Source organism: Micrasema longulum, unplaced genomic scaffold (assembly GCF_059751315.1).
Source record: "Micrasema longulum isolate JH-2025_06_02 unplaced genomic scaffold, ASM5975131v1 h1tg001764l, whole genome shotgun sequence".
Classification (NCBI taxonomy): domain Eukaryota; kingdom Metazoa; phylum Arthropoda; class Insecta; order Trichoptera; family Brachycentridae; genus Micrasema; species Micrasema longulum.
Genome location: NW_028278939.1, coordinates 373,853 through 399,436, shown reverse-complemented (window position 1 = coordinate 399,436; position 25,584 = coordinate 373,853). Strand labels below are relative to the sequence as shown.

The following is a 25,584-nucleotide window of genomic DNA, read 5'->3' as shown; positions in this document are numbered from 1 at the left end:
TGATAACCGAAAATGTGTCATATCACAACACTCTGTCATTGATGAGAACTAGTGACACCATTCAAAGTAGTCCATTTTTATGAATATTTTCATACGTTTTAGAGAAACTTCTTCATAAAATTAAATGTTCAAATTTTGACCATGCTTAGTAAAACATTTTTTATATCCAATTTACCGTTGCACTGAACTTCCTTGTTGTAATAAATCTATTTAATGGTCACGGGTGACTTTGAGACAAGATAAATGGATATTAAATATTACAATAACACATATAAAAAACAAATAAATTATTTAAACCTAGCAAATTTCAAAATGTATACTTAACGCAGGTTGTGATTTGTTGGTAGTATTTTGGTTTCCAGATCAGGGGTCCAATAAACACTGTAAAATAACTATATATTTTCTTTTAGCTTTTATTGTGTACATACTTATAATATTTTGAAAATAGGCCATAAATTTTAATATTTTTGGTGTGTCATGACAATCAATATTACACATATTATGATGTATTGTTTTACTACAGGTATAAAAACAAACTTTTACTCGCTTAAGATGTATTAAATGTGTATCATAAGCCAAATTTTTAATTGAAAAACAAGTTTTAAGAAACATCAAATAAATTAACATGGCAATTATAGAATAATATTATTGAAATATCCAGATTCTCGTGGTCTAAAAGATGAAAGAAAAATAAATAAAAGCGTATTTTTAACAAAAATATTTTAATTATTCCCATAAATACACACTTTGAGTCACATAAAATAACCTAAAAAATAAAAGTTAATTATTCTTAAGGGTAGTGGAAACTTAAACTATAAAAAATCTATGTTTTTATTTCTAGCCCCATATAAATAATACCCAAGTAATAGATAAAAACACTTACGATGACTGTTTCATTCATAACAATCCTAACTACAAAATGTTTCGTAAATATTGGCACCCAGCACCTTAAGCTTATCGTTCAACACTAACTGTTGCATGGCCGTACCCAGCACTCCGGAAAGGTCCCCTCCTAGGGGCTGAGATATCAACTTGTGGATAATAGGAATCAATTTGGCAAGTGACAATTCTACTTTATTCACGCTGACAAATGTATTCAGCTGAGACTTGTTAACAGAGCCATTGGATGTCCCTTCCTGGCTTCCTAATTCTACAATGGAAACCTTTCCATTAGTGTGAGTAGGCGGGTTGAAAAACTCCGCAATATGATCTACTACCAAAGCAAAACCACGGCTTACACTGGAAAGTCCTAACGATATAACTTCTTCACTCTCCAAGAGATCCATCGTTTCGTTCAATAATGTCTTCAATAATTCGTCATCGGATGTTTCGGTGTCTTCTATCAAATAAGAAATCATTTGTTTTAATGGATCAGAGTTGTCGATAAAGAGGGAGTTTTGGATTGACCAAAACATTTGTTCAATATCTTTAAGCGATACTTTTTTGTTCAAAGGGATCGGTTGTACGACGGGCTGTACTTTGCTTTCGATCTGTTTACATAACTTCTCAACACCTCCCGAGACAAAATAATGACAAAGTGATAAGTATTTTTGCTGGATGTTACTGTTAATTATAGGAGAAGAGTCTCTATTTGTCGAATCTTTATATAGATATCCACCAATGATATTTAATTGTATTCTTAAAGTAACAACGAGAATAGTAAATGCATAAATCATGGAGGAAATTCTAGCAAATGTCAGAATTTTCAGCTCGTCCCAGAGTTCTACCTTATTTTCTGGGTTGTTACGAAGAAGATCAAGAATTTCCTGTGTTTCCAGAGCTCTGTTGACCGCTTCACACACGGACGGGGCAAGCGACAATATTGTCTGATTACAAGTCCTTTCTGTACTCTCAAAATGGTTTTTCTTTCGGGTCATATCCATAAAGTTTCGTGTCTCTCTTTCTTGCCATTCTCTTAATTTCTTATGTGCATAGCTAATAGCCATCGCCGAACCACCTATAACAACACTTGTCACAATAAACTTTCTTTTATGTCTATTTAAAAAGCTTCTTAAACTTGAAAACATGTTAATGGATGAAGATGCAAATGAACAAAGGGGAAATACAAATAAATATTTTCAATATTCGATCACTTGGCCCCAACAAATGTCAAATACATTATCCTTTATATCACTTGAAGTTGTGTCATAATTCTCGTTAAAACTTGTAAAAGTCGTGGAACAATATCCATCAAATAGGTGCACAATATGATTCCAAGTAATTATCTGGATCTGGAAAGACAAAACAGCTAGATGTTTTATTACTATAATGTAAATCTTAAGAAATCAGCCCTGGTATCAAAAAAACACAACTAAAATTTTTACGCGATCACAAACACAGAATTCTAATATTTTATTTAAATACATAAATTACCTATAAATGTTTCGTATAAATAATAAATTTAGTTTCTCTAATGCCCGATCAATCAGTAACGAATCAATTAAGCTTAACACTACTTTGAACTTTCGGTTTGGGGAAAAGTACTGAAAAAATATAACTGTTCTTTTTCAGATCTTTGTATTAGGAATTATAACGACCACGATTAAGTCACCGCACTAAAGTTCAATTTTGTTCGAATTGCTTAAATTCCGACGATAACATTCTGTCATTTCTAATGTTTTTTTTATGTTGGCTGAACTGATTAGTGACAGATCGTGCAAACTTCGAAAAACATGGAGTGATATTAGGCACAAGTGACAAAAATTACAACCGGCTACAAGCAAGTTAGCATTTTTACACTATCTTCATGATAATAAAGCCAATAATCGCCATAATTCTACTTCGTTTACTCACGTGTTATTTGGCTTAAGAGTAAAAGAGAAAAACTTTCTGCCTAATTTCTGAATCATTCAGAATGTTAATGTTGGCAACCCGTAAACTGTTTATTTTGATATTTTGATTCGATATTGAAAATTGAAATAAGCTTCGTCATAAAGTTGACATAAAAAATTGCAAAAATTTTACTCAGTTCTTGCGTTCTGATTTATTTGTGTACTAGTTTTGTGTATCTAAGTAACGCCCTAGTTTTTTCGAACCTACCGAAAACACGATGTTGAAATTAAAACCCGACTTTGATTTTAATTTATACACTTTAATCATTCCATGTGTGTCCATTGGAAATGTTGGACAATTGACAGCTGATTTAGTGATATCATCCCTCCAAATGGAAAAAGTTGGCTCTGTGTGGCATCCAGCGATCGTTCCTATAATTGGAAGTGATCCTTATGACCTAACGTCGGGAGCTTTAATGGTTTCGTGTGAATTATATGCCAACATTACTAAAAAGATAGCAGTATTACAACTAAGATCCCCTTTAGCTAAGAAATATTCCCACGATTTTCTCACCAAAGTAGCAGAATTGGGAAAAGCACATTCTCTTCAGCAGATTGTAATACTGTCTAGTAGTTTTGCTTCTGAAAGACACAGTATTAGTACAGTTCCTTTCAGATACATTCATAACAAATATGTTATAAATCAAGATGTATTTAAGGCTTTAGAGTGGATAAATTTTTCTACTGATAAAGAAGATAATGAAATACATGGAGGGGGATTTGCTAAAAAGTTCTTAGAAATATGCACACAAGTCAAACTTCCTTGTCTTATTCTGTTTAAATATTGTTCTGAGGGAGATAACATACCTGATGCCGAAGAGATGTTGAATTATCTTAACAATTGGATGAGCCTTCTGAGTCTTTCTGGTAATCAGAAATATATCCATCCACCCTCATGGAGATTATTATTTGGAAATCCACCACCGCAAGATATATATTAATACATCGTCCATAAACCAATAATATGGAAGTCTGCAGAATATTTCAGGAATGGAAAAACTTGCTTTATCATTACCTCATGTTATTGGTACATTTTCAGCATAAAGTATTTTTATAAAGGATTTGCTTTTTATATTAAATTTTCAATAATATTTATAGTTTTAATTATTTTTTTCCATGCTTTATATTTAATGTGTGAAAAATATATCTAAATTTATTGCAACAGAGAAAAAAACATCTTGTAACCTGTCGTTGGTTGGGTTAAGTGGCCACTTTACACACTGCGTGACATTCACCATTCTGCCAATGTTTAAAAATCCACATTTCCTCAAATCTTTTGGCTGTTGACTTTTTGGATTAGATATGTCTAGCTGAATTATTTCACGCGATAGGTAAAACCTGAAAATAAATTTAAAAATTTATACCGGTTAGTTAAATTAACAATTTATTATTTCGAGTTGATCAAATGTTTGAAGACTGCAATAGAAAGGAAAAATGTTTTAATGACAGTCCTGCCAACAGCCCTGTAAATGCCTATATTTTTATATTCTCTCTTGGAAAATGTTTTTCCGCTTTTTTAATAAATTTCAATCTCAAGTGTTGAGTAAAATCGGGCCCTATCTACAAACATTTGGACATACTCAAAATATTGTTGAAAAATATATTTTCATCTTTTTTCATAAGAGAATACAACAGCCTATAATATTTTAGAGATACTTAAATACTATTAATTTTCTTTGTCATTTACAGTTTTCATCACATAAACATTTTTCAAGGGCTAAAAAAACTAAATAGGACATCCTAGGATTCTAGTAATTGTTATTTTTTTCTTAAGGGTGGAGGTCAGTGTTATACAAGCTCCCCACCTCACTGCGCCCTGTGAAGATCTATTGAGACGGGTGCCCTTAATAGTTCTTGCCCTCCAAGCCCAGGGTCTATAAAGAGCCTGGCTACTGTGTGGAAGGCGAGAGTTTTCATTTTGCTAAATCTCCCCCTCCATGCTCAGATCCGCAAAGTATCAGGCTATTAGGTAGGGGGTTAGCTCTTTAACATCCTCAGGTTTAACCAGTGATCCCCGAGGATAAGGCTCCTTTTATGATGTAAAAAATCACATTCACAAAGAATGTGTACAGGTATTTCCTCATTTGCACTTCAGAACCTAAATCTGGAACTTTCAGAAAGGTTCATTCTAGCAAGGTGTTTGTTTAATCTACAGTGCCCTGTGAGGGCTCTAGTGATAACTCTCACATGATTTCGGCTGATCTTTATTAGGTCGAAGGCAAATCTTTGCGAGTACCTCTTTATCAGTTCCTTTGCATGGTGCTGACCAGGTACTTATTGCAAAAGCATTACTCTCTGCCTCCTAGCCCATTACCTAAGCTCGTTCCGAGAAGCACATTTGGGCAACCCACGGTAGGGCTCAGGGCCTATTGGAGCTGTCTCCTAGTAAAGTTAGGATCCTAGTAAAGTACTTCTTTCAATTAAAAGTGTTTAAAGAGTTTTTTTGAAAGAAAACTTATAAATAATAAATATAACTTAATAACATAAAAACAAGTTTAATATATTACAATGTATGGGATTTTTTTAATTGCCTGCGTTTTTTCTTTTGTTCACAGTAAAAAAAAGGGAATAAAAATACCATTGGTACCTGATAGTAGGTACTATTCACACAATAATCAATATTTAGTTAAATTATTGTTCTACAAAGTGAAGCAAAATAATAATATGATCCAGAAGAAAAAAGATCTTTGTAGGTAGGTATAATAATATCTGGTTGAGCATACTCACTATTAAAATTTAGCAAAATAACTTACACCTGTGTAGGTGTTTATTTTGCTGAGAATTGCTCTAAATTTTGCCCAAGGAAATATAATAGTTGTTGACTAAGTATACACAAGTAGAGAGACCCCAGACCAAATGGTCCGACGATATCAGGAGGATTGCAGATACAAGGTGGCAAAGGGAAGTGGCTGACAAGGAATTGTGGATGTCTGAATGGGAGATATTTGTTCAACACTGGACTCAAGAAGAAGACTAAGCAAGTAGGTATATGCAAGCAAGACCTCTAGTGTATTCGCTTGGATATTTTGAGAGTTCTGAGTTAGTTCGTGATGACAAAAATCTGCTGAAAAGTGATTTATCTGGAGATTTTGTTATTCTTTTATACTTTTATCTTCTATCTATTTTCTTAAGCCTGAGTGTTCTGTGTCATAAATTCTCCTCATACTTTAGTAGGTATGTTTTAATATTTTTCTCTTACGATTAAACATAATTACGTAAACTTACAAAACTTTGATTAAAATCTTTAGTAAAAACCGTTAGGATAAACGAAAAAAAAAATTTTTTTGAACTTTTCATTGGTAAGTAGGTACCTACGTATTTGTTTATGATTGAATTCCAAATCTAAAAATAATGGACATTCAAAAATTTAATTTAAGTAGGTACCTAAGTACTTGTTTATGTTTGAATTCCAAAACATGAAATAATCTATTATTTTCAAATATAGAATTCTTTTAGCAAATGTCAAACTCTGCTCAGGGATGCACTTGAGTCAAGAATGCGATTTTCAAAAATGTATAGAATATCAGTTGATATTATTTTAGTATAACCAAAAATACAGAAAAAATAAATAAATGGGTAGATAATAAGGAATTCAACGAAATAATCTATTGGGATCCATAAAAAAACTAATGTTGTCTGTAAACATTTAAAAACAAACTTTTTAATACACAAAAAATAACATCCATCCATTTTTTTAGAAAACGCATTCTCGGCAAATGCAACCCTGGTGATGGATAAAAAAAAACACTTGGTATGCTCCTAACTTTTTTTCTACTCAATAAATTGAAGATTTTATGAGCTATAAACCTTCTCGGGGCAAAGATGTACATTTATCTGGGAACCGCGCGTAAATCGGTCCAGTAGTTATTCAGTCCATCGAAGACAACCATTTGAACATTGCCTTTTATATATATATATATATATATAGATCATAGAATATAGAATCTTAATTCTATGATATAGATATTGAAAAAGTTATATAAAGTACATAGAATTAAGACTATTTGAAATTCTATGATAAAGTAAATTTTTTCCAGGTCTGAAAAAGAACATATATATAAACATATATTTCACTTACTCACGTATCAAATGGTATACTTTTGCACTTATCAAGTTGTGAGTTGTGACATAGTGTCAAAAATAAATTCTAATCGCTCTCATGTAAATTTGAAGAAAATCACATGAGTCGTTGTTTTATAATCCCGATGATATGTGAATATGATAAATAATATTTCCTACTGTGCATGAGACTTGTCATCTCCATTACTAGTTAATACTACAAATATTTTTTATTTTTTTGGCAATTCACGAAGGATGATTTCTGCCATGCATGTGAATAATTTTATGTAGACTGGGATATTTACAGTGACGGATTTGCAGTCTCGGCCGATCTAGGCCGTGTAGTGTAGGTACCTAGTACCAGCCGCCCCTTTCAAGTGTAGTGATTCTGAGGTTTTCTAGATCATTCTTTTGCCGCATCTCTTCACCTGTATTAGTCTCACCAGGAAGTAGCTTACGCTTCCGAGTCGAAAATCTCTTTCATATTCCTGTGCATAGGACAGTTTTTTGGCTTTATTTTCGAAATCATCAAAGTTATCTCGTGTTTTGCCAATAAAATAGATTAGTACATCATAAAGTTTTTAAAGTTTAAAGTTGTACTTGTCAAGTTGATGCGATTCAGTAAAAATCCTCAAAAAACGCCGTTTCAAGACGTCCAGTTCCATACGTATACCTCTCTTTGCCTGTCATTTTCGATGGAGACTAATGCTCCATGGATTTCATTCCACGATTCGTGTAAACTTTTGCATGCATCTGCACGAGCTGACCAACGAGTCGTTGATAGACTTTTCACGGTAAAATGGGCTTGAAAGAGTTCCAAATGCTGAATTGACACTGCAAAAAAATGAATAACTCTTTCGAGTATGTAAAACGCCTTCCCTGCGTACGCCCATATTTTAATATTATAATATTTTTTTGTTACGTTTGGCCATCCCTAATATCTGGCTATCCTAGGCCTAGACCTACTTGGCCTTAGGGCAAATTCGCCACGGGATATTTAGAAGATCCAAGTAGGAATAACAGCCTCCTAAAAGTTTATACCATCTTACTCAGAAATTTTCCCATAAAAAAAATCATTTCAAAGGTTAAGAGAAGATAGAAGAGATGATATAGTGTGATGAATGTTTTCATATTTAGAACATAAAAAAATATTACTTGTTATTATAATTATAATTCAGTGCCTTATGCACTCTTGAGTATGGCTAAATAGATCACTATAATGATGACATAAGCATAAGGCATAGAATAAAAATAATTGAATGCCATAAGGCATATAATATTTTGAGTATGTCCAAACCTTAGTAGACAAATACTGGAATTTAACCATCTTAGGATTTTATTGAAAGCGATCGATATCTCAACAGAGAGGAAGGAAACAAATAACCAAGATGAAGGAAAAATTGAATTATTGGGGAATGTGGAAATAAGGTACCTACATATAATGTAAGTTTATATTTTTGTTTTTACTTCTAGAAGATAAAGGAGAAGAGAGGAAGAAAGGGGCAATTTTTAAAAGATGACAATATGACTACCATATTTCAACTAAATAATTTATAAAGAAGAATCAAATCTTTATCAAATCAATATTTACCGAGAGTGATAGCTTTGGCAAGCTAAGGAATTTTTTAATTCAGTAAAAAATAAAACGTAGGTACCTGATGATGGAATTTTAAAACTAAGTTTTCTGAATGAAAATAAATAATGATTGAATTATTGAAAATGTTAAAACCTTTTACATAGGTTTTGCCGATCAAACCATGATCAAACATTAATAAATATACCATCTCCGCCCACTCCTATCGAAATCAAAATAAAATTTAACAAATATTCCTATCGTAAAAGTACCTACTTTAAACTCCTTTACTTCCCTAAATCAACTAAAACCGTTTAAAACCTATAAAACGCATAAGTATTATATACTTATAAGTATGAGTATATACATGTTATAATTAATTGAATTATTTATCAATCAGACATAATTTAAGTTCAAGTTCAGCGTTTACGTGGCCTAGTAAATTCAAACGTCAAATCGTGGTCAATCCATAAATGGCCGACCAGTGACATTAGCTAACAAACAAGAAAGCTCAAAATAACTTAGTGAAATATAAGGCGTTTATTGTTTTGTGGAGTGAAAATGAGCGTTATTAAATGTCTTCATCCTTATATTGAGTTTTTCGGATAGTTAAATTATTCCATTATACATAAGGGTGTATTTATATTATTGAGTTTAGCGTCTTTTAACTTGTAACCTACGATTAGCAGGTACATTACCTTTTGACCTTATTTTACTCAAAAACGATCCTTATCTCATCAAAGTTCATTCGCGTAATTTGTGCGCTATTTTCTTATCTAGTTCAAATACTACTCATCATTACTCTGACAGTTTTATAATTTAATAAATTACATTTTTGTTTTGTTTACATTGTTGTCTACTCATAACTATCCTAAATATTTACATCCGCCTAACGTTGCAGTTATCGTAAAAATATTTTACATGTGGGAACTAGTTGACTTTTTTTGTTAATAGGCAAAAATAGTCTAGTGAAAATCTGGAAAATGGATTTATGTATAAATATATTCGCACTTGCTTTCTAGTATGTGCCAGTCGTGCCAGTGACACACATTAGTGCATACTTCTGAGAAATTAGATGGAGCTGAAGGTTTGGGTCGAAGGAATACAAAGGATAGTCTGTGGAGTTACAGAAGTCACAACCTGCCAGGTTTGTCAATTTGTTTATTTATTTTCAAGGTATCTGGTTTCAATTTTAACGAATGCAGAATCCTATTTTTAGGTTAGTGGAACATCAATGGAATTTTTCCTTTTACCACACAGTTTTAGCATTATATCTGTAATATTGTGGTGGCTATAGCATTCTATTAATCATAAATCTAATTTTTGATTAATAGAATGCTATAGCCACCTTTTCAAATTAGTACCTACCATTGTTAGTTATTTCAGTTGAATATTTTTTACTTCCTAACTCTCCTAATTAATTTTAGAAATCTATTTATTTACTGCTTATCATTGTTTACAGGATGTAGTGTTTGCTTTAGCTCACGCCACTGGTAAAGTTGGTCGCTTTACACTTATTGAGCGTTGGAGAAGTAATGAAAGACTTTTAGCACCTCATGAATTTCCGCTAAAGGTAAATTACAAAATGAATCTCTATATTTATTTATATTTTATTTCAGAGTATTGTTGCTGCTAAATGTTTTTTAAATGAGCAATATTGTATATTGTTTTTGTTTCGTTTCCAGATTTTAATGAAATGGGGAGAATATTCCAATGATGTCCAGTTTATTCTCCAACGATCCGATTCTATAAATACAAAGTCCAACCACCAACAGCAAGGCGGTATTGGCTCTCCAATTAATTACAGCAATTTAGGCTTAAAATCGCCTCCAGGAAATGCAACACGGTAAAATAAATTAATTATTATTTTAATTATATTTATTTTTACATAAATTGGGTAATGGGTAACTGGTTAATGTAATATATTTGCAAAGATGAAATTTTCTACGGTACTGCAAGCGTGTATAAAGTATTACAAACAGTGAGAAATCCTCCGTATAAAGTAAACTAACAATGTTTTGAGTATGTCCAAATGTTTATAGACAGGCTGGATTTCCTCCCTAGGGAGTTATTTGGAACTAAATTTGTTGAAACAGATAGGGAAAACATTTTTGAGAAGGGATTTTCAGGGCCTGTGGTGTGTAAAGTGGCCACTTAAACCAGCTAATGACAAGTCATAAGCCCTGTAAATGCCTAGACTTCCATATTCCCTTCTCAAAAATGTTTTCCATCTCTGTTGCAACAAATTTAGATCTAAGGTAAACTATTTTGCAAAAGTAACAATTTCATATTTTTAATGTTTGAAATTTAAATTTACGTTTGTATCTATAGGTAACGCAGCCTAAATTGAGGCGATCACAGTACCCTTACAAGTATAGATTTTAAATACAGAGTGATTCTTTTCTCTCCATATTATATTTTTTTCTTGAATATTTAATTTTAAATATTTTTTCTTTTATTTTAAATAAATGCACGAAGGCGATTTACAAAAAAAAATACAAAATGAAGTAAGCATACAAAAATATTAATGTGTTTATTTATTTAATTCAGAAGTATTCATGTTTATTTATTTATCTTATAAAATTTGTAATATGTAATACAATGAAACATTTTATAGTAACACGTCGGATACTATTTATCTTAATGTTAGGTTGTTTATTGGTATTGGTGGTTGATTATTGAATTCTTTGTAAGGATTAGGATTATTACCATAATGTTTGCCTCGTTATCAAAATCTAATAATACTGAATAGGCGGGAAAACCTTTAATTAACATTCGACGCATACGTCTAGTAATTAGTAATAAAAATTAGTATAATGTCATAATAAAGTAAACACCTATACCATAGCGAACGGATCATTCTCAAGCGTGCTCATAAGTTGAAACAGCGGGAAAAACTAATAGTTAATGATAAAGAGATTAGCAAATAGATAATTTGGACATACAAAACATATTTACTGCGTTTTCTGAAAAAACTAAATAAATATAAATTTGAAGCTAAATAAATGACAAATTAAAATCATCATTAGTAAAGCGTCTGTATACCTACTAAAAACAAAAGTATAAGATAAAAACCTTTGTTACTCATGAGATATCTATTAAAACTAATTTATTTACCCCAAAATGGTATAAAAATAATATGTTTAGTTTTCCAGCAGATAAAACGAAAAGCACCAAAATAATATATATAATACGGTATAGTGGTTAACGTGTTTGGTTGCCGTGCATGGGGTAAACGTGAAATATTTATTCAGAGTGATTTTACACAGCAATGTTTCGTGTTAATGCGGATATAATTAATGTGTATTCTTATATTTATTTATTATTTTGATTTTTATTCTATGTTTTATATTTATGATATTATATTTTTAATGCATACACCAAAATACTTAATTTTTTATTATTTACTATGAATCAGCACCAAAATAAAACTAGATCTACTTGTATTCACTGGAATTGCTACCGCAGCATAACCGTTCGCTATTATTACTATTTTATTTTATTATTATTTTGTCATTGTATCTCTCAGTAAATTATATGAAAAAAAGGGTTTTTTTTTTTTTAATAAATTCAAAAGTCATCCTGTACCTGAGTTACAATTACTCTAATCATGTCATAAATCATACCTGGAAATACGGGCCATTTCACACAGCTGTAAAATCCGCACAGTACAATAATATAACCAAAGGTGGGTTGATATTTATAGAATTCTGGTTATTTTTTTTAATTACATTTATTTATTTAATGTCAGGCAAACGCAATAAGGTGACTAATCTCCACTTGATTTACTTTTGCAGGATTTTCACCTAAGAGTAGCCCCTGAATTAATTTTAAATAAATACAACATAATATAATCAATCCATCCTAATTTTACTGTGCCGTGTGGATTTGGACGATTCGTGTTAATTGGGCCTACGCGTTCAATAAACTCACAATTGTATCCTTTGGAACCTGTAGAGACACACTAATACTTAGGCTGTTTGAGTGTATGGGATGGCCTCAACTAAGATTGAGTTACCTATACATCTCTTTATCATTTATAAGCCTTCTTTTAAAATAAAATAAGATAAATAAATAATTGCGATTAATACGCACGTAAAAAAAAGATATAACACACAATAAACCTGCTAGCAAGACTTCTTTTGCAATTAAAAATACATTATTATGAATGATTTTTTTTCGTGTATGTTAAAATCATTGGAGACAAATGCAGTGCAGTCAAAAATACTATATCATGGAATAAAATAAATAAAACAACTTTGTTTTTAACCACAATTTTTTTTCCACTGACCGATTTCAAAGCTAAAAAATTAAAAATTAGTGGTTAAAAACGAAGTTGTTTTATTTATTTTGTTAAAATGAATAACCACAAATTTACTGCTTTAAATATAAAATATTGGAGGCAAATTTAAAATCAACATTACAAAGCACATGGCGACTCTACACTAACTAAACGAGAAAACATGACTATGACCTTATATGTTTTTATAACCCTAACAGTTTAAACTCAAAACGCCGGACTTCTGAGTTTTGAGAGTAACTGCTTTAGGAGAATATTAGGCATAAGTGGGTTCGATTTCATAACTAACATTGAAGTCCGAGAACGTACGCAGCAACCTCATATAACGATGCGCACAGCGTAAAAAATAGGTATAATTTTAAGAAAATATGCCCATGTAGTTGTGATGTTGTTTTGTGAATATAAAAAAAAAAAGCTCTTATTTGACTATAGTTGTTTTTTATTTTTCCTCCTGACACCGATTTTCGGTAGATTGAGTTGGCAACCCTACTCACAAGTGATATCTTAAATCGGCCAATAACAGGTCATAAACACATCCATATTCCCCTTTCAAAAAGATTTAACTAACTAAAAATACAAATAATTAGTTATGGTGCATATAATTTGTACTCTGGGGTTTCTGAGCCATTTATTTTCTTCTTATTAATCAATTGCCCAATCTTGTTGTAACCTTGTGTAAACAAGACCCTGCTTACAGACTATAGAAGTGAAAGTAGAAACACAATTGTTTTCTGTTATGCTAACTATTTACTATTGAGATACAAATTGCATTCTTATGAATCATTGATATAAAAGGACACCTTATCTAGAAATACATTATTTACTATGCATTTAATATTTTTATAATCATAAAACTAATATACAACATACCTTACTTAAGGGTTTAAACCCTACAATTGAACTGAATGAAAAAAAAGCCAGTTGTGTAATGTAATGTATTTATTTAGATAGTTGTAAAAATAAACTTAAACAACTAGTTACAACTTACATTATAATTAATGTGTATTATACAACAATAATTTTACTTACTATATTACAAGTTAATCAATTCAGATACATTATGTTTCCTAATTTTTTCATATTTCTCATTCTTCTTCTGATTATTTTAGCAACTTTGTGTGAGTCATCTCACTGTTTTTTGAAGTTCACACAGGGGTTGTTTATACCATTATTTGTTAGTTTTCTTAAATATTATGTGTATTTTTTAGTTAAAAAAAAAAGAAATATATATTTACATAAATTGTGATGATAAAAATAGAAAATAAAATTGCACTCGTGAACATACAAGACGATGACATAACAGTAACCAAAAATACTGACACACAAATATAATACCAGACAATAACAACACTACCACATTAAAAAGCAAGGAGAAATGCAGGGCAATCAAAAATACTATACAATGGACATAAATACTACAATAACTTACCTAACTACTTTAAAAATAATACTGGAGACTATTTAAAAATCAGCATTAAGAACCACATGATGACTACACGAAGCAGATGAGACATAACATAATTTGACATGTATTAAAATAAGCTAATATAACCCTAACAGGTTTTTAAAAAAGTTACAAATAAAAAAAACAAATAAAAAATATGAATCACTAACTATTTTCGTTTAACGTAACTTTGTTTGGCAGACCTAAGATCGTCAATGTTAATTTCCACTGAAGCTGATGCTACACTTAAAGAGTTTTCTAATGCTAGAGAAGATAATATGAACTCAGATGCTTGATTTTTCAAATTATTTTTTATATGTTTTCCATTATGAATTCACGTCTAGTAACAGTTTGATAAGCCAGGCTTATTTGGGATAAATATTTCTCCTTTTCTGGACACGGTATTTCAGCTGCGCTCTCGAAATTTTCCTTTTAGCGGTTTAAGGTACACTAAAAGTAAAAATGTTTATTCATAATTATGATCCGGCTTCGTGGGCCCCAAGTTGATACCCGGCCCCGCGTTGGCCACCCATATTCTAGGTTTTAAAATTCAACAGTTTTCTACAAACGTAGTAAACTATTTAGGTGGGTAGAATGAAATTACCCTAAGACAATAAACCTGCTTTAATATAATATGTATAAATGAACTTTTATATATGTATAAAATAAAACATTTGGAGAAACTGGAAATATTCTTATTAAAAATACTTATTGAATTTCAGTTCTGGAAGCAGTCAATCAGGGGGCAGTAGTGATCTCGCGACACACGGGCTAGAGAGGTCCAAAGATGGACGGAAAAGTCTCACTCACAGGTATGGTATTAAAGAGTCGACTATTCCCTAACTGGTATCTTTATAATACATAATTTATTATGTTCAACCTCTTCACTATTTTATTTAATATTTATACAAGTATAGTAAAAACCTGATTAGAAAAGTACAAAAGTAACTACATAATAAATTTCTCTTTTCTACATTAAGTCAGTCTAGTTTGATTCAGTCTTCAACTAGTAATGTCGTTACTTTTATATTGTTACAAGCGTAATAAGATTATTTAATGTAAAGTGGGTTGTGATTGTGTTGGAGACTGTATCAGATGTCCTTTTGCTGAACACATTGGCCAAAAACTGTATTTGCATGAATCGTAGGAATACATTATGCGTTTTCTTGTGTTTTTTTTCCTGTCGATATGTCTGAAAAAATACGAATGGATTACATGGCGGTGATTCTTGTAGTTTACTTGTTGGTTGTGATATTGTTGGTTTATTGTTTCTTGTTTAATGTGTTTAACAGCAGTGCCAATGGTTGGCTCAATAACGGGCAAGACACGTTGGTACAGATGCAGAGTGACACTATGAACAACGCACAGCCAATGGTAATGGGAAGTGTGATACACTCCGGGAACCACCCGGTGGGTGTGGTCAGGGGTGTCCCCCAGAGTAAGACCTCTCCGGTTCACCAGAATAGAAAGGATGTGCCTCCCTACAGGTAAAAAATATTTAAATTTATCAATTTACAATGTTTTCAGTATGTCGAAGTTTATTTAGACACGATAAATGATTATATATATTTTTTTGTAATAAGTGTTACACAAGTTTATTCTGTAAAAAGAATTCCATCTTAATGTGACATTAAATTCTCCTTAACATTCTCTTGTCTGTATTGATCATGTTTCCTTACTCCTCCTCTAGACTCAGACCCATATATATGTCAACACAGTAGATAAGTGGAATACCAACCCACGAATCCTACTTTAGTTGTTTATTTTAGAGTTAGACTTTATGATTACATTTGAAAGAGTAGGTATTCTGTTTTCATAATGTTAGTTTTGTATCACCCGTCGATGAGAGGAGTGCTCTTCCCAAACTAAAGTTAGTTCTTTAAATAGATAAATATGTGTAACACTAATAACAAACTATTTATTTTGTATTATTTATTGTTTCAGCATTTACTTTGTTGAAAAACATTTTGAATTGATTTAAAATGAAACACTTTGTAATTTTTACCACATAAAATTTTAATATATTATAACACAACTTTCACTCAGGTATTCTGAATATAGTTTATATTTACACCTGATGATGGGTAATTCAATTCAAACTATTTTATAATAATTAATCACTTTACACACCGAGTAGCATTCATTGTTCTGCTCACGTTTTACCATCCGTTTTTTTTTTTTAATTCTTCATCGTATAGCAGGAATCAATTTTAAGAAGACAAAAACATGAAAATGAGAAAAGAAACTAAATAAAATTAAGAGGTCTAGACCCAGGCCTGTCAGACATGGAATCAATTTAGGAACCATAGTCAGGAAGTCCGTTGGATGGTAGCGTCTTGCTGGGCAATCCTTGACAATATGCTGATGGTTTGGCTTTCGGCACAACAGTTATAAACCGGTGAGGGTATTTTCCCCCGTTTGTGCATCATGTCCCCACATCTCCCAGTGCCGCACTTGACCCTGTTAAGGCAAAAGAAAATATTTAATTTGAATTACTTTTGTTTTCACAGGGACCCCCCTCCTCCATACCGTTCTCCCCCGCCAGCAAACATCAAGCCAGGGGTGGGTGCTCCTGGCCCAGGCAGTCCCCCGCCGGACACTATGAGCAGCGAGGCGGTGGCCTACAGCCAACAGTACCGAGATCTGGTGTCCCTCGTCAACTACCAGCGGGAGAAACTATCCAATCAACAGGCGGATCTAACAAAGGTAGGTAACTCACTTTTCAAATATGTATTTTTCTCACTTTTTCGGGCACAGTGGTTAGGGGGAAGCATATGTCATCAGGATCCGTCTTCCAAAGAAAGATGCTGCTTACTCCGATTCCTGGAAAGTTGAAACATTTGTCTTATGAACTATTCAGAAATAACCATTTCAATTAAGTTATCCTTAATAAGGTAGTTTAGTTTTTCTCACCAAGTGGATTACGAAAACAAATCTGGTATTTTAATTCAGCTCTGTTTTTTCTTAGTGTATGTACATAATCATAAAATATTAAATTAATATTGTAGCATCATATAACAAATTCTATAGTTTAGCCATTGTCACGTTTATCTTATTACATTAGTTTATTCTTTTTATTTACATTAGGGCAAGAAAATGTATTAATAATATTGCGTAGAAATAATGCTTTTATAAATTGTAATATAACTGTGCAATCTGTGTAAAAACTAAGTAAACCGTGTAATATAAATCTAATGCTTTTATAATATAAAATTGAATAGATTTTTTTTTTCTTTTTTAAAAAGTTAAAATCAAAAATTATGCCCTGTTGTCTTTCATACGAGGATGATTTTAGATAAGTAATATTTAAATAATGCTTAGTTAGATTTTGTAACAAAAGTAGCTTTACCCATAGAGAAATTTTAGTAATACACCAGACACCGTATTCTATTAAAATGCTCTCTTTTTAGTATGATGCGGAAATAGGGTTCTGGGAATCCAAAGGCAGAGAACAGCAGCACCAAGTGGAGATGATACAACAACAGATTAACTCCAGCGATACTCAGCTCAGGATAAGCACAGACCAGGTTCATTATCATTACATATATAACGTATTTATATTATTAGACCGAAAGAATATGGTATTTATTCTTTCTGATCGTGGTTTATCACTTGACTCTTGTCAGGAGATAACACTTTCCATTCCTCGACATACCACATCATTCTTCAGCAATTCTTTTTCTGTTCAAGGTGCCAGACTTTAGAATGAGCTACCTTTTCGTATAAAAAAATCACCTTGAACATTATTATAGCGAGCGATGATTGCCAAAACATCATAACATATATATTACATAATATTTTACAGGAGAATACTTCTTCGTTTCAATTAACAAGGAATACATTTTGAGAATCAAACTCTGGTTTAGCTATTGGTTTTATTGATATCAGTAAATTTAATATTCGAAACAAAACTTGGTTCTCCAAAGTATATTCCTTAATAATTAAGAAGAAAAAATATTCTTCCGCAAAATATTGCTCTTAGGTTACGATATTTTCCGGTCTCTTTTCTAACTGATTACCTGATTCCTCTTTCCTCATCATATAGATAATGTGTATTACATAAGTATTTTTACTAGCAAGTTAATATGTGCAAGCACTATCTGCCAACTAATAAACAGCTGTAATTTGAAATTAAATGTCTGTATATTTTTTTATGAACAAATTTTAGCGAATTTTTATTTTGGTTGGCTGGAAGATATTGCTCTGACAATAAGCCCGGCAAATATCACTTATTTTAGTATTAGAAGTTTTAAATAAATAAGATAGGGAAAAGACTATTCATTCCAGGTTCAATGTTCACATTGAACTTAAAAGAAATAGTCTTTTCGCTACTGGTTTTGTTGGTTTTCCCATAAACAAAACATGGACAGTGGCGTTTTTGCTTTTAACCCCTTCATTTTCTTTTTTATACAATTTTATCATAGAGCATAATTTTTTATTTTTGTTTATGTCCCGACTTGTTAGAAAATTCCGTGTTAAGTCGGGACTCTTCTATATATAAATCAAAATCATTTATTAACAAATTCAAACAATATACAAAATAATCAAATCATTATACAAAATAATAAAAGAAAAATAAAAATAATCAAAATTTATACATGTCGAAAAATGGAATGCAGAAAAGTTATATAATAATACATGGTAATATGTTATTAATAATATCATTGATTGTCTTTTTTTGAATCCACTATGCCTGATTGTCTCTTTAATTTGGTTTTTAGGTTCAATCCTTGGCTTATATTGAAGATGAAGCTGATATAGCGAAGCAAGCGGAGAAAACTCTTAAGTCTGAACTGACTCTATTGAGATCTAAACTTGCCAACTGCGAAACGGAACTTTTACAGTGTAAGAATAAAATTAGGAAACTGGTTGATGATATTCAGTTTGAACAAAGGGCAGTCAACAGGAATCAAGATGCCAGGTAATTTATTTACATAGCTGAATATTCACACATACTAGTCACTAACTCAACTAATTTTATCGGGGTTAAGAAAAATAAATTAAATCCATTAAATTGGATGAGAAAAATCACAATAATCAAATATTCATGTGATCTTAACTAGTAATCTCTAATAATTATGTAATTTTACTAGAAACCCCTTAAATTAATTGACAAAAAGATAAGATGATTAACTTCCAATCACGAGTTTTTTAAACAGTGGAAATTATGTTAGAGAAAATTTACTTTATAAAATCTAACTGACCATACTGCAGTTTCAATGCATGTAATACTAGAAGGCTATAAATGTAATACAAAGTTGTTGACTCATTAAGTTACAAATAATCTAAATCAAAGTTTTCCTCAGAACTTTTAGTCAGCTTGTCGCTAAACTTAAGGTGGTTCAGTAAATGCATTCACAGTTTGGTCTTTAAACGGAGGTATATATGAACTTGATTTAAGTAGGTACTTTAAACTATTAACTACAAACTAAACATCTTGATAATGCCCTAATGGGAGAAACAGCTGTCCCCTAAGGGATAATCATGTTAAATCAATTAGATGTGTATTTATAATACCTACTTATTTTTTGTGTTATATTGTATCGTGGGTATACTGGCAAAAAACGTTAACTCGAAAATATGCGGATTTAACTTAATGATGCAGTTTTGTAAAATTTTTAACGCTCTACAATCTGGAAAAATACACTAAGTCATATTAAATTTCATATATCTGTAGTTTTAAAATGAATTTAAGGTTAAGTCGTATACTGGTATTTTATTCAGGCTAAAAACTTTATATAACTAAATATTTACTTAATATAAAATTAAGAAACGGGAAAATTAAAAACGTGTTCTTAAATGAGCACTTAACATCTTACTATATTTAAATAAGATATAAAAGAGTAAAATTGGAACAAAACTTAAATGCTTGATTTCTCAAAACAGTGATTTGAGAGTTAAAGCTTTTTGCCAGTATACCCACGATATACAGTTGATCTTTAAAACTTCTCCACTTTACGTAGCAACAGAAGTTCAACGTTATTTTATTTCAGATGTAATTAGCACGAAATGGTTTCATTTTTCAGGCAACAATTGGAGCGTTCCCTGTTGGCTGAAGTAGAAAGATTGCAGAGTGAGATACAACAAGCTAAACATGCTACAGAAATGAATCATCTGACTGCCGATACATTAAAGAGAGAGGTGAACTAGAATTTATTTTTGTTTATTTATAAGTATGTACATTATAACAGTGGGTTTCTGGAACAAGTTGGTAGCTACAAATTTTCGAAAAGTGAGATCTCTTCATCAGTGGCATCAAATAATCATTGTTTAAAAGTAAATTGAAATATTTAGTATTTTTTACATAGAAAAAGGAATGTTTTATAATATTCTACTAGTGGTTTTTTAAAATTGTTATTTGGGATGAGCTTTTAACTTTAAAATTGCAATGTCTCTTTTCTTTCTTATTTTTCCACATCCGCTCTTAAGTGAAGCGTGTGGACATCACTAGATATCTCCAGGAGACCCTATTGCATCCTCCCGCGTCAATCCCGCGTCTCTTAGTTCCGCCGAGTAAAGCTGAAAGGAGAGAGAAAGAAATATATCGTAAATGTTTTTTTTAGAAAAATATTTTGTGTAAAAAATATCACATTTTAAATATTCAGGCTAATACGGGACATCTTTTTTGAGATACACTTTATTTGAAAATATTTATGTCAACAATTTCTTCATTCGAATAACAGAGATACATGCTATTTTGTATCGTGAAAAATATTAAATCATAATCTCAAATACAGAAAAAAATTACTCACTTTACATTCAAATTAAGGTGACTCTATTTATAATGTATTGTAAAATCTAATATGGATTTGAGTATGTACAACAGCGGCTAGAAGTGTTTTTCTATTTTCTCTGTAGCATAATATGAAGTTTCATTTTTATTTACCTTTAAATTATTATTTATTTAAAGAATAAAGAAGAAAATAAAAAAGAATGTTTCCACATTTTACATAATATTGTATAAGTACCTAATCATAATTGGTTTTATTTTAAAATCACTGCATGTTAATAATAAAAACATGAATAAAACTGATGCTCATAACAATTTTTTTATAGCAACTGGTTTCAAATTTTTATTTAATTTTTAATTGCAGTATTGAACAGGTTCAAAATTTTCATTCCATTTAAATAAATGTTATTTTGTCATAATTTCTTTATTTGTTTATTCTCATGTTTAGGTGGGTATGTTGGAAGCTGCGATATTAGACAAGAAGCGGCAGGTAGAACAGTTGGTGAACGAGATGAAGGAAGCTAACCTTCAAAGTCTATCCGGAACTACTGATGAAATACGTCACCTGCTGGAAGGTAATTTTTTACAATTCACGTGCTTTTAAAAATTGTTATAAGTTTTTTTTATGGGAAAAATACCAGGTTTAAGCATGTATCTATACCTACAAAATTCTGCCAAACACAATTTTTGTCCAGAATAGCACACCCGTTGATGTAAGTCCATAATACCAGGAAACCTCTCTTTTCAGGGTAATTTGCCTCTAATGGCAGTACAATTCTATAAGATACCTCTCTAAAAATTTTGAATATTTTTATTGAATTATCTTGTAATTGCAGGCTCGAGTAAGCCAGGAAGCACTAGAAGAATTATCGGATCTCCAAGACAACTGGAAAATGCTGTTCCGACAAATAAAAATCCTCACGGAGTTTGGGTCTGATCCCTCGGTGGTGGGAACAAAGTAACATATTTATTTTATTAACCCGTTATCTGATAGAGAGAAAATTAGATGTCCTAGAATCTATATTTCGAGAGCCATCTCTCCAATATATCGCATATATACCAATGAATATTTTTAGTTTTAGCATTAAACATATTATATCATTTAGAAATATGATTGTTAGATTTACCGCGCACTCCGTTAAAAAAAGAAACCGTTGATTTTGCTGTTCATAGTGGGATTATTATTGTACTTAACGAGTTGTAGGTATTTAGTGTTAATTAGCAGTGCCATTTTCTACTGTTTGAATAGTTATTTATAGATTTGTAATGAATCTAATTTTATGACTCATGAATTAAATACACATTAAAATATTCATGTACACATTACGTGTCATTTAAAAAAGTTAAGCTAGTAGATTTTGCTTTTTGTTCTGGCTGCATTAGTTTTTAAATTGACCAGTAAAAACGAAGACTTTATGGTTAATATTACAGAAATTATTAGATCTAAATAGAATTTAACAAATTGAAAAAATATATATTTCCACTTCTTCTATTTGTAAACTAAATTTCTGTGCGAATAAATATGATAAGATTATTTTATAATCTTCGATAAATGTGCCTACTTTACTTGAGTCTTAGGCTTGTGTAATCTTAATGCTTTTATCATTTATTTTAATAAATTTTAATGAGCATGTACCAATACTTAATATATATAACTTTTTATAGCAGAAACATTAAAAATGCATATCTTTATAAACTTACCTTCTAAGTAATATTGTATCAATTTAGTACAAATTCAAATTTATTTAATTTTTGATTAATGAACCTGCAGATTGACAATAGGCCTTACCCTACTAAATTTATGATCATCTTACTGATAATCACATCTTACGATTTGTAATCAAACAGTAGATTTATGTAAAGTTTATATAAACCGTGTCCATTCAAAAGATAACATCAATGATGAAAACTTTTAGGTGTACATATTTCTACAGGTATTTTAGACGAGAATACATATTCTATAGTTCCAGGACTGGCGACTGAAACGTAAAACTGATCATTTTACCTTCATAAAACAAAAATGGTTGACATATGTTGTGATTGATGTACCATGCAGTGCCCTATGCACTATTAGGTGCGGAAAAGGAATAGTGAAAATGAATGAATGTCATGAAAATATTTTCTACCTTTTCGTATAAAATACACTGCCTTTTTACTAAATTAAGAATGATGAAGTTCAGTGGCTTTTTTTATATATTTTTTTTCGATAATAGACTATCAAACTAACCCCAAAAAAAAAACTTTTATGCGTCGTATTATCATCGCCATGATATTTTAAATTTTGAAATTACACTACCCGTCATGAGTTCAAGTATGTGTTTTCCGTTTTGTGTTAAATGTTGAAAAACATGGATACGACGCTTTAATTGATTGGTTGTTGTTCACATGAACCTGTGATGTTTCAAAGTAATTGAATTTTCAAATTTTTTACTGCGCGTAAGAAAACATTTTTTGTATGCAATTTTCCATAGCGCTGAACTTCCTCATTTTTCTCATTCTTGATGCTATATTGTGGATGTTGCCAAATTTACATTCTTTTTCTATGCTCATTATGATACAAGTCTACTGTCAACTACATTATTATTTTCATTATCTCTGATACTTGTAATTTTAAATCTTCTTTAGTTATGTATAAATAGCGTAAATGTATTTATCTAGTCCAATTCCTACATATTGCCATTTTAACTGCTGCAAAAGCAATCTTTGAAGAGAAAGGTTTTTAAGACTGTATATTTGTGACATATTATTGGTAAATTATAGCATTATTTGTCTTTGACGAACAAACAAACATGCGTGCGTGTATATCTACAAATGTAATTATATTTTACGCATGCTATTAATTATTTTATCAGTTAATCTTGAATAATAGCACAAATGTTAACTATGAACTCTTTGAAATTGTAGAAGTATGTAATAGCACTGATTAAAAAATCCCGAGTAATTATGAAAATTATTTTCTACTCAGTTGAATTAAGATGATTCTGAATGAAAATATGAAACTAATTATTCATAAATAGCGTTTTTATAATTTTTTATTTAAAAATGCCATTTTTACGTTTATTTTCAATAGAAATTTTACAAAACTTGGTTTGTGGGAACTTTACACTGTGTTGATTGTAACAAATATCATAACAATATAATTTCGGTCCTTTTTTACAAAATGGTGTACGAAACAAAAAACAAGATAAGTTATTTTTATTTTGTTTTACAATATAGTGTAAAATTTCCGCAAACCAAGTTTTGTAAAATTTCCATTGGAAATAAACGTAAAAAGGGGCATTTTTCAATAAAAAATGATAAAAGCGCTATAATTAGTTTCATATTTTCCTTCAGAATCACCTTAATAATTTGGTTTTCTTCTGAAACCAAATGACGTAGGCAGCATAATACTATCCTACATAATAAATACATATTCTAAACATACAATCCGCGCATGTTATTTGAAATCTTTACATGTGTAGTACTTAGTTAAATGTAGTAATATTAATTTGTTCTTTGGAGATACCAATTAGTATCCACGATTTTATTTTATGTATTAAATGTTAGTAGAAAGCTGCAATTATAAATGTGTATTTGAAATGTATCTAACCCTTTCAGACCTTAATAAATTCCCGTGGAAAAAAATAATATTTTGTATGTACTAAAAGAGATATTAGAAAATCTTTGATATTTCAATTTTTTTTATTTTTATCTTTTGTGCTTAGAAATGATTTAATGTTTATTTTAAACGAAAACTGGGTTTCAAACTAATAATAAATTGACAAAATCACTGAAACATGAGTAATTACTATCTTCCGGTATATGTTTATTCAAGAAAATGAGTTTAATTTTAGTGCAATATTTTAAAAACTTGCCTTAAATATCATTTAGAAGGATGACCACCTAAAAACTAACTTTTCTATAAAATGGTGACTACAAACAAAAGAAGAAAAAACAGACATAATTAGGAATACCAGTAATTAAAAAATAATCTAGCTGCTTTTTAATTTTGGTAGGTACGTGAGTAAAAAATCTTAAATTTCGTGTAATATTTTAATGAATACCCGGGCTGAAAGGGTTAAAAATATGTAATAAAATTTATTGCCTAATGAGGCCGATCTATAGAATATATACCTAATGTACTTAATATCCAGTGCATGCAAGCTTTGGGTAGGGTTCAACCCATTATTTTAAGACTTAAATTTTAAAGTTCTCTGAATAAAAATGGTTATAGTATTCAATCGGACATTATTATGATCTATTCACCAGCGCCTCGTTATAGATCAAATGTCACGGAGTTCAAAATATAAATTATTATAAAATAAATACTTTGTTATTAGTATGGACATATTGCTACAGAGAGGGAGAACAGAGGCGGCCTCCGTGGTGTAGTGGTCAAGATGCTTGACTCACGCACGGAAGGTTCCGGGTTCGATTCCCGGTGAGAACGCAAAAAATTAAAATGTGATTTTTCTCAAGCCTGGGTGCTCTGTGATGTAATTCACCACTGTAATTAGGCCTCCTGACCTGTTGTGGTGCAAAAAAAATGTAATGTAATGTAAACAATTTTAAGGGAAAATGGAAGTCTTGTTTACAAAGCTTATGATCTGTCATTGGCTGGTTTAAATGATAACTTTACAAACTGTAACATTCCCTATTCTGCCCATG

The 25,584-nt window shown here is 30.8% G+C and overlaps 3 protein-coding genes and 1 long non-coding RNA gene across 5 annotated transcripts; 2 read left to right on the top strand and 2 right to left on the bottom strand.

Annotated features, from left to right (window-relative positions):
- Positions 1-705: 705 nt before the first annotated feature.
- On the bottom strand, positions 706-2,173 carry Pex3 (peroxisomal biogenesis factor 3). Its single transcript, XM_088237674.1, has one exon. It carries the CDS (start codon positions 2,025-2,027, stop codon positions 909-911), a length of 1,119 nt encoding a protein of 372 aa, XP_088093800.1. The 5' UTR covers positions 2,028-2,173; the 3' UTR covers positions 706-908.
- A 735-nt stretch (positions 2,174-2,908) lies between these two features.
- Positions 2,909-3,922, top strand: LOC148274072 (proteasome assembly chaperone 2). The gene has a single exon (XM_088237675.1). The coding sequence runs from the start codon at positions 3,050-3,052 to the stop codon at positions 3,770-3,772; it is 723 nt and encodes a 240-aa protein (XP_088093801.1). The 5' UTR covers positions 2,909-3,049; the 3' UTR covers positions 3,773-3,922.
- A 1,537-nt stretch (positions 3,923-5,459) lies between these two features.
- On the top strand, positions 5,460-22,088 carry LOC148274070 (ras association domain-containing protein 8-like). 2 transcript variants are annotated; one of them, XM_088237642.1, is made up of 12 exons: positions 5,460-5,524; positions 9,486-9,610; positions 9,926-10,036; positions 10,149-10,309; positions 14,930-15,019; positions 15,500-15,694; positions 16,718-16,913; positions 17,618-17,734; positions 18,929-19,128; positions 20,234-20,348; positions 21,386-21,512; positions 21,774-22,088. In XM_088237642.1, the coding sequence occupies exons 2-12, from the start codon at positions 9,539-9,541 to the stop codon at positions 21,872-21,874; spliced, it is 1,485 nt and encodes a 494-aa protein (XP_088093768.1). In that variant the 5' UTR covers positions 5,460-5,524; positions 9,486-9,538; the 3' UTR covers positions 21,875-22,088. The 2 variants fall into 2 exon arrangements, with proteins under 2 accessions (XP_088093768.1, XP_088093767.1); XM_088237641.1 differs by lacking the exon at positions 5,460-5,524 and adding an exon at positions 8,928-9,152.
- Positions 16,557-17,668, bottom strand: LOC148274071 (uncharacterized). The gene is made up of 3 exons (XR_015824383.1): positions 17,557-17,668; positions 16,927-17,030; positions 16,557-16,667 (listed from the first exon to the last, which is right to left on the bottom strand). It is a non-coding gene; the product is annotated as an uncharacterized LOC148274071 (long non-coding RNA).
- Positions 22,089-25,584: the final 3,496 nt, after the last annotated feature.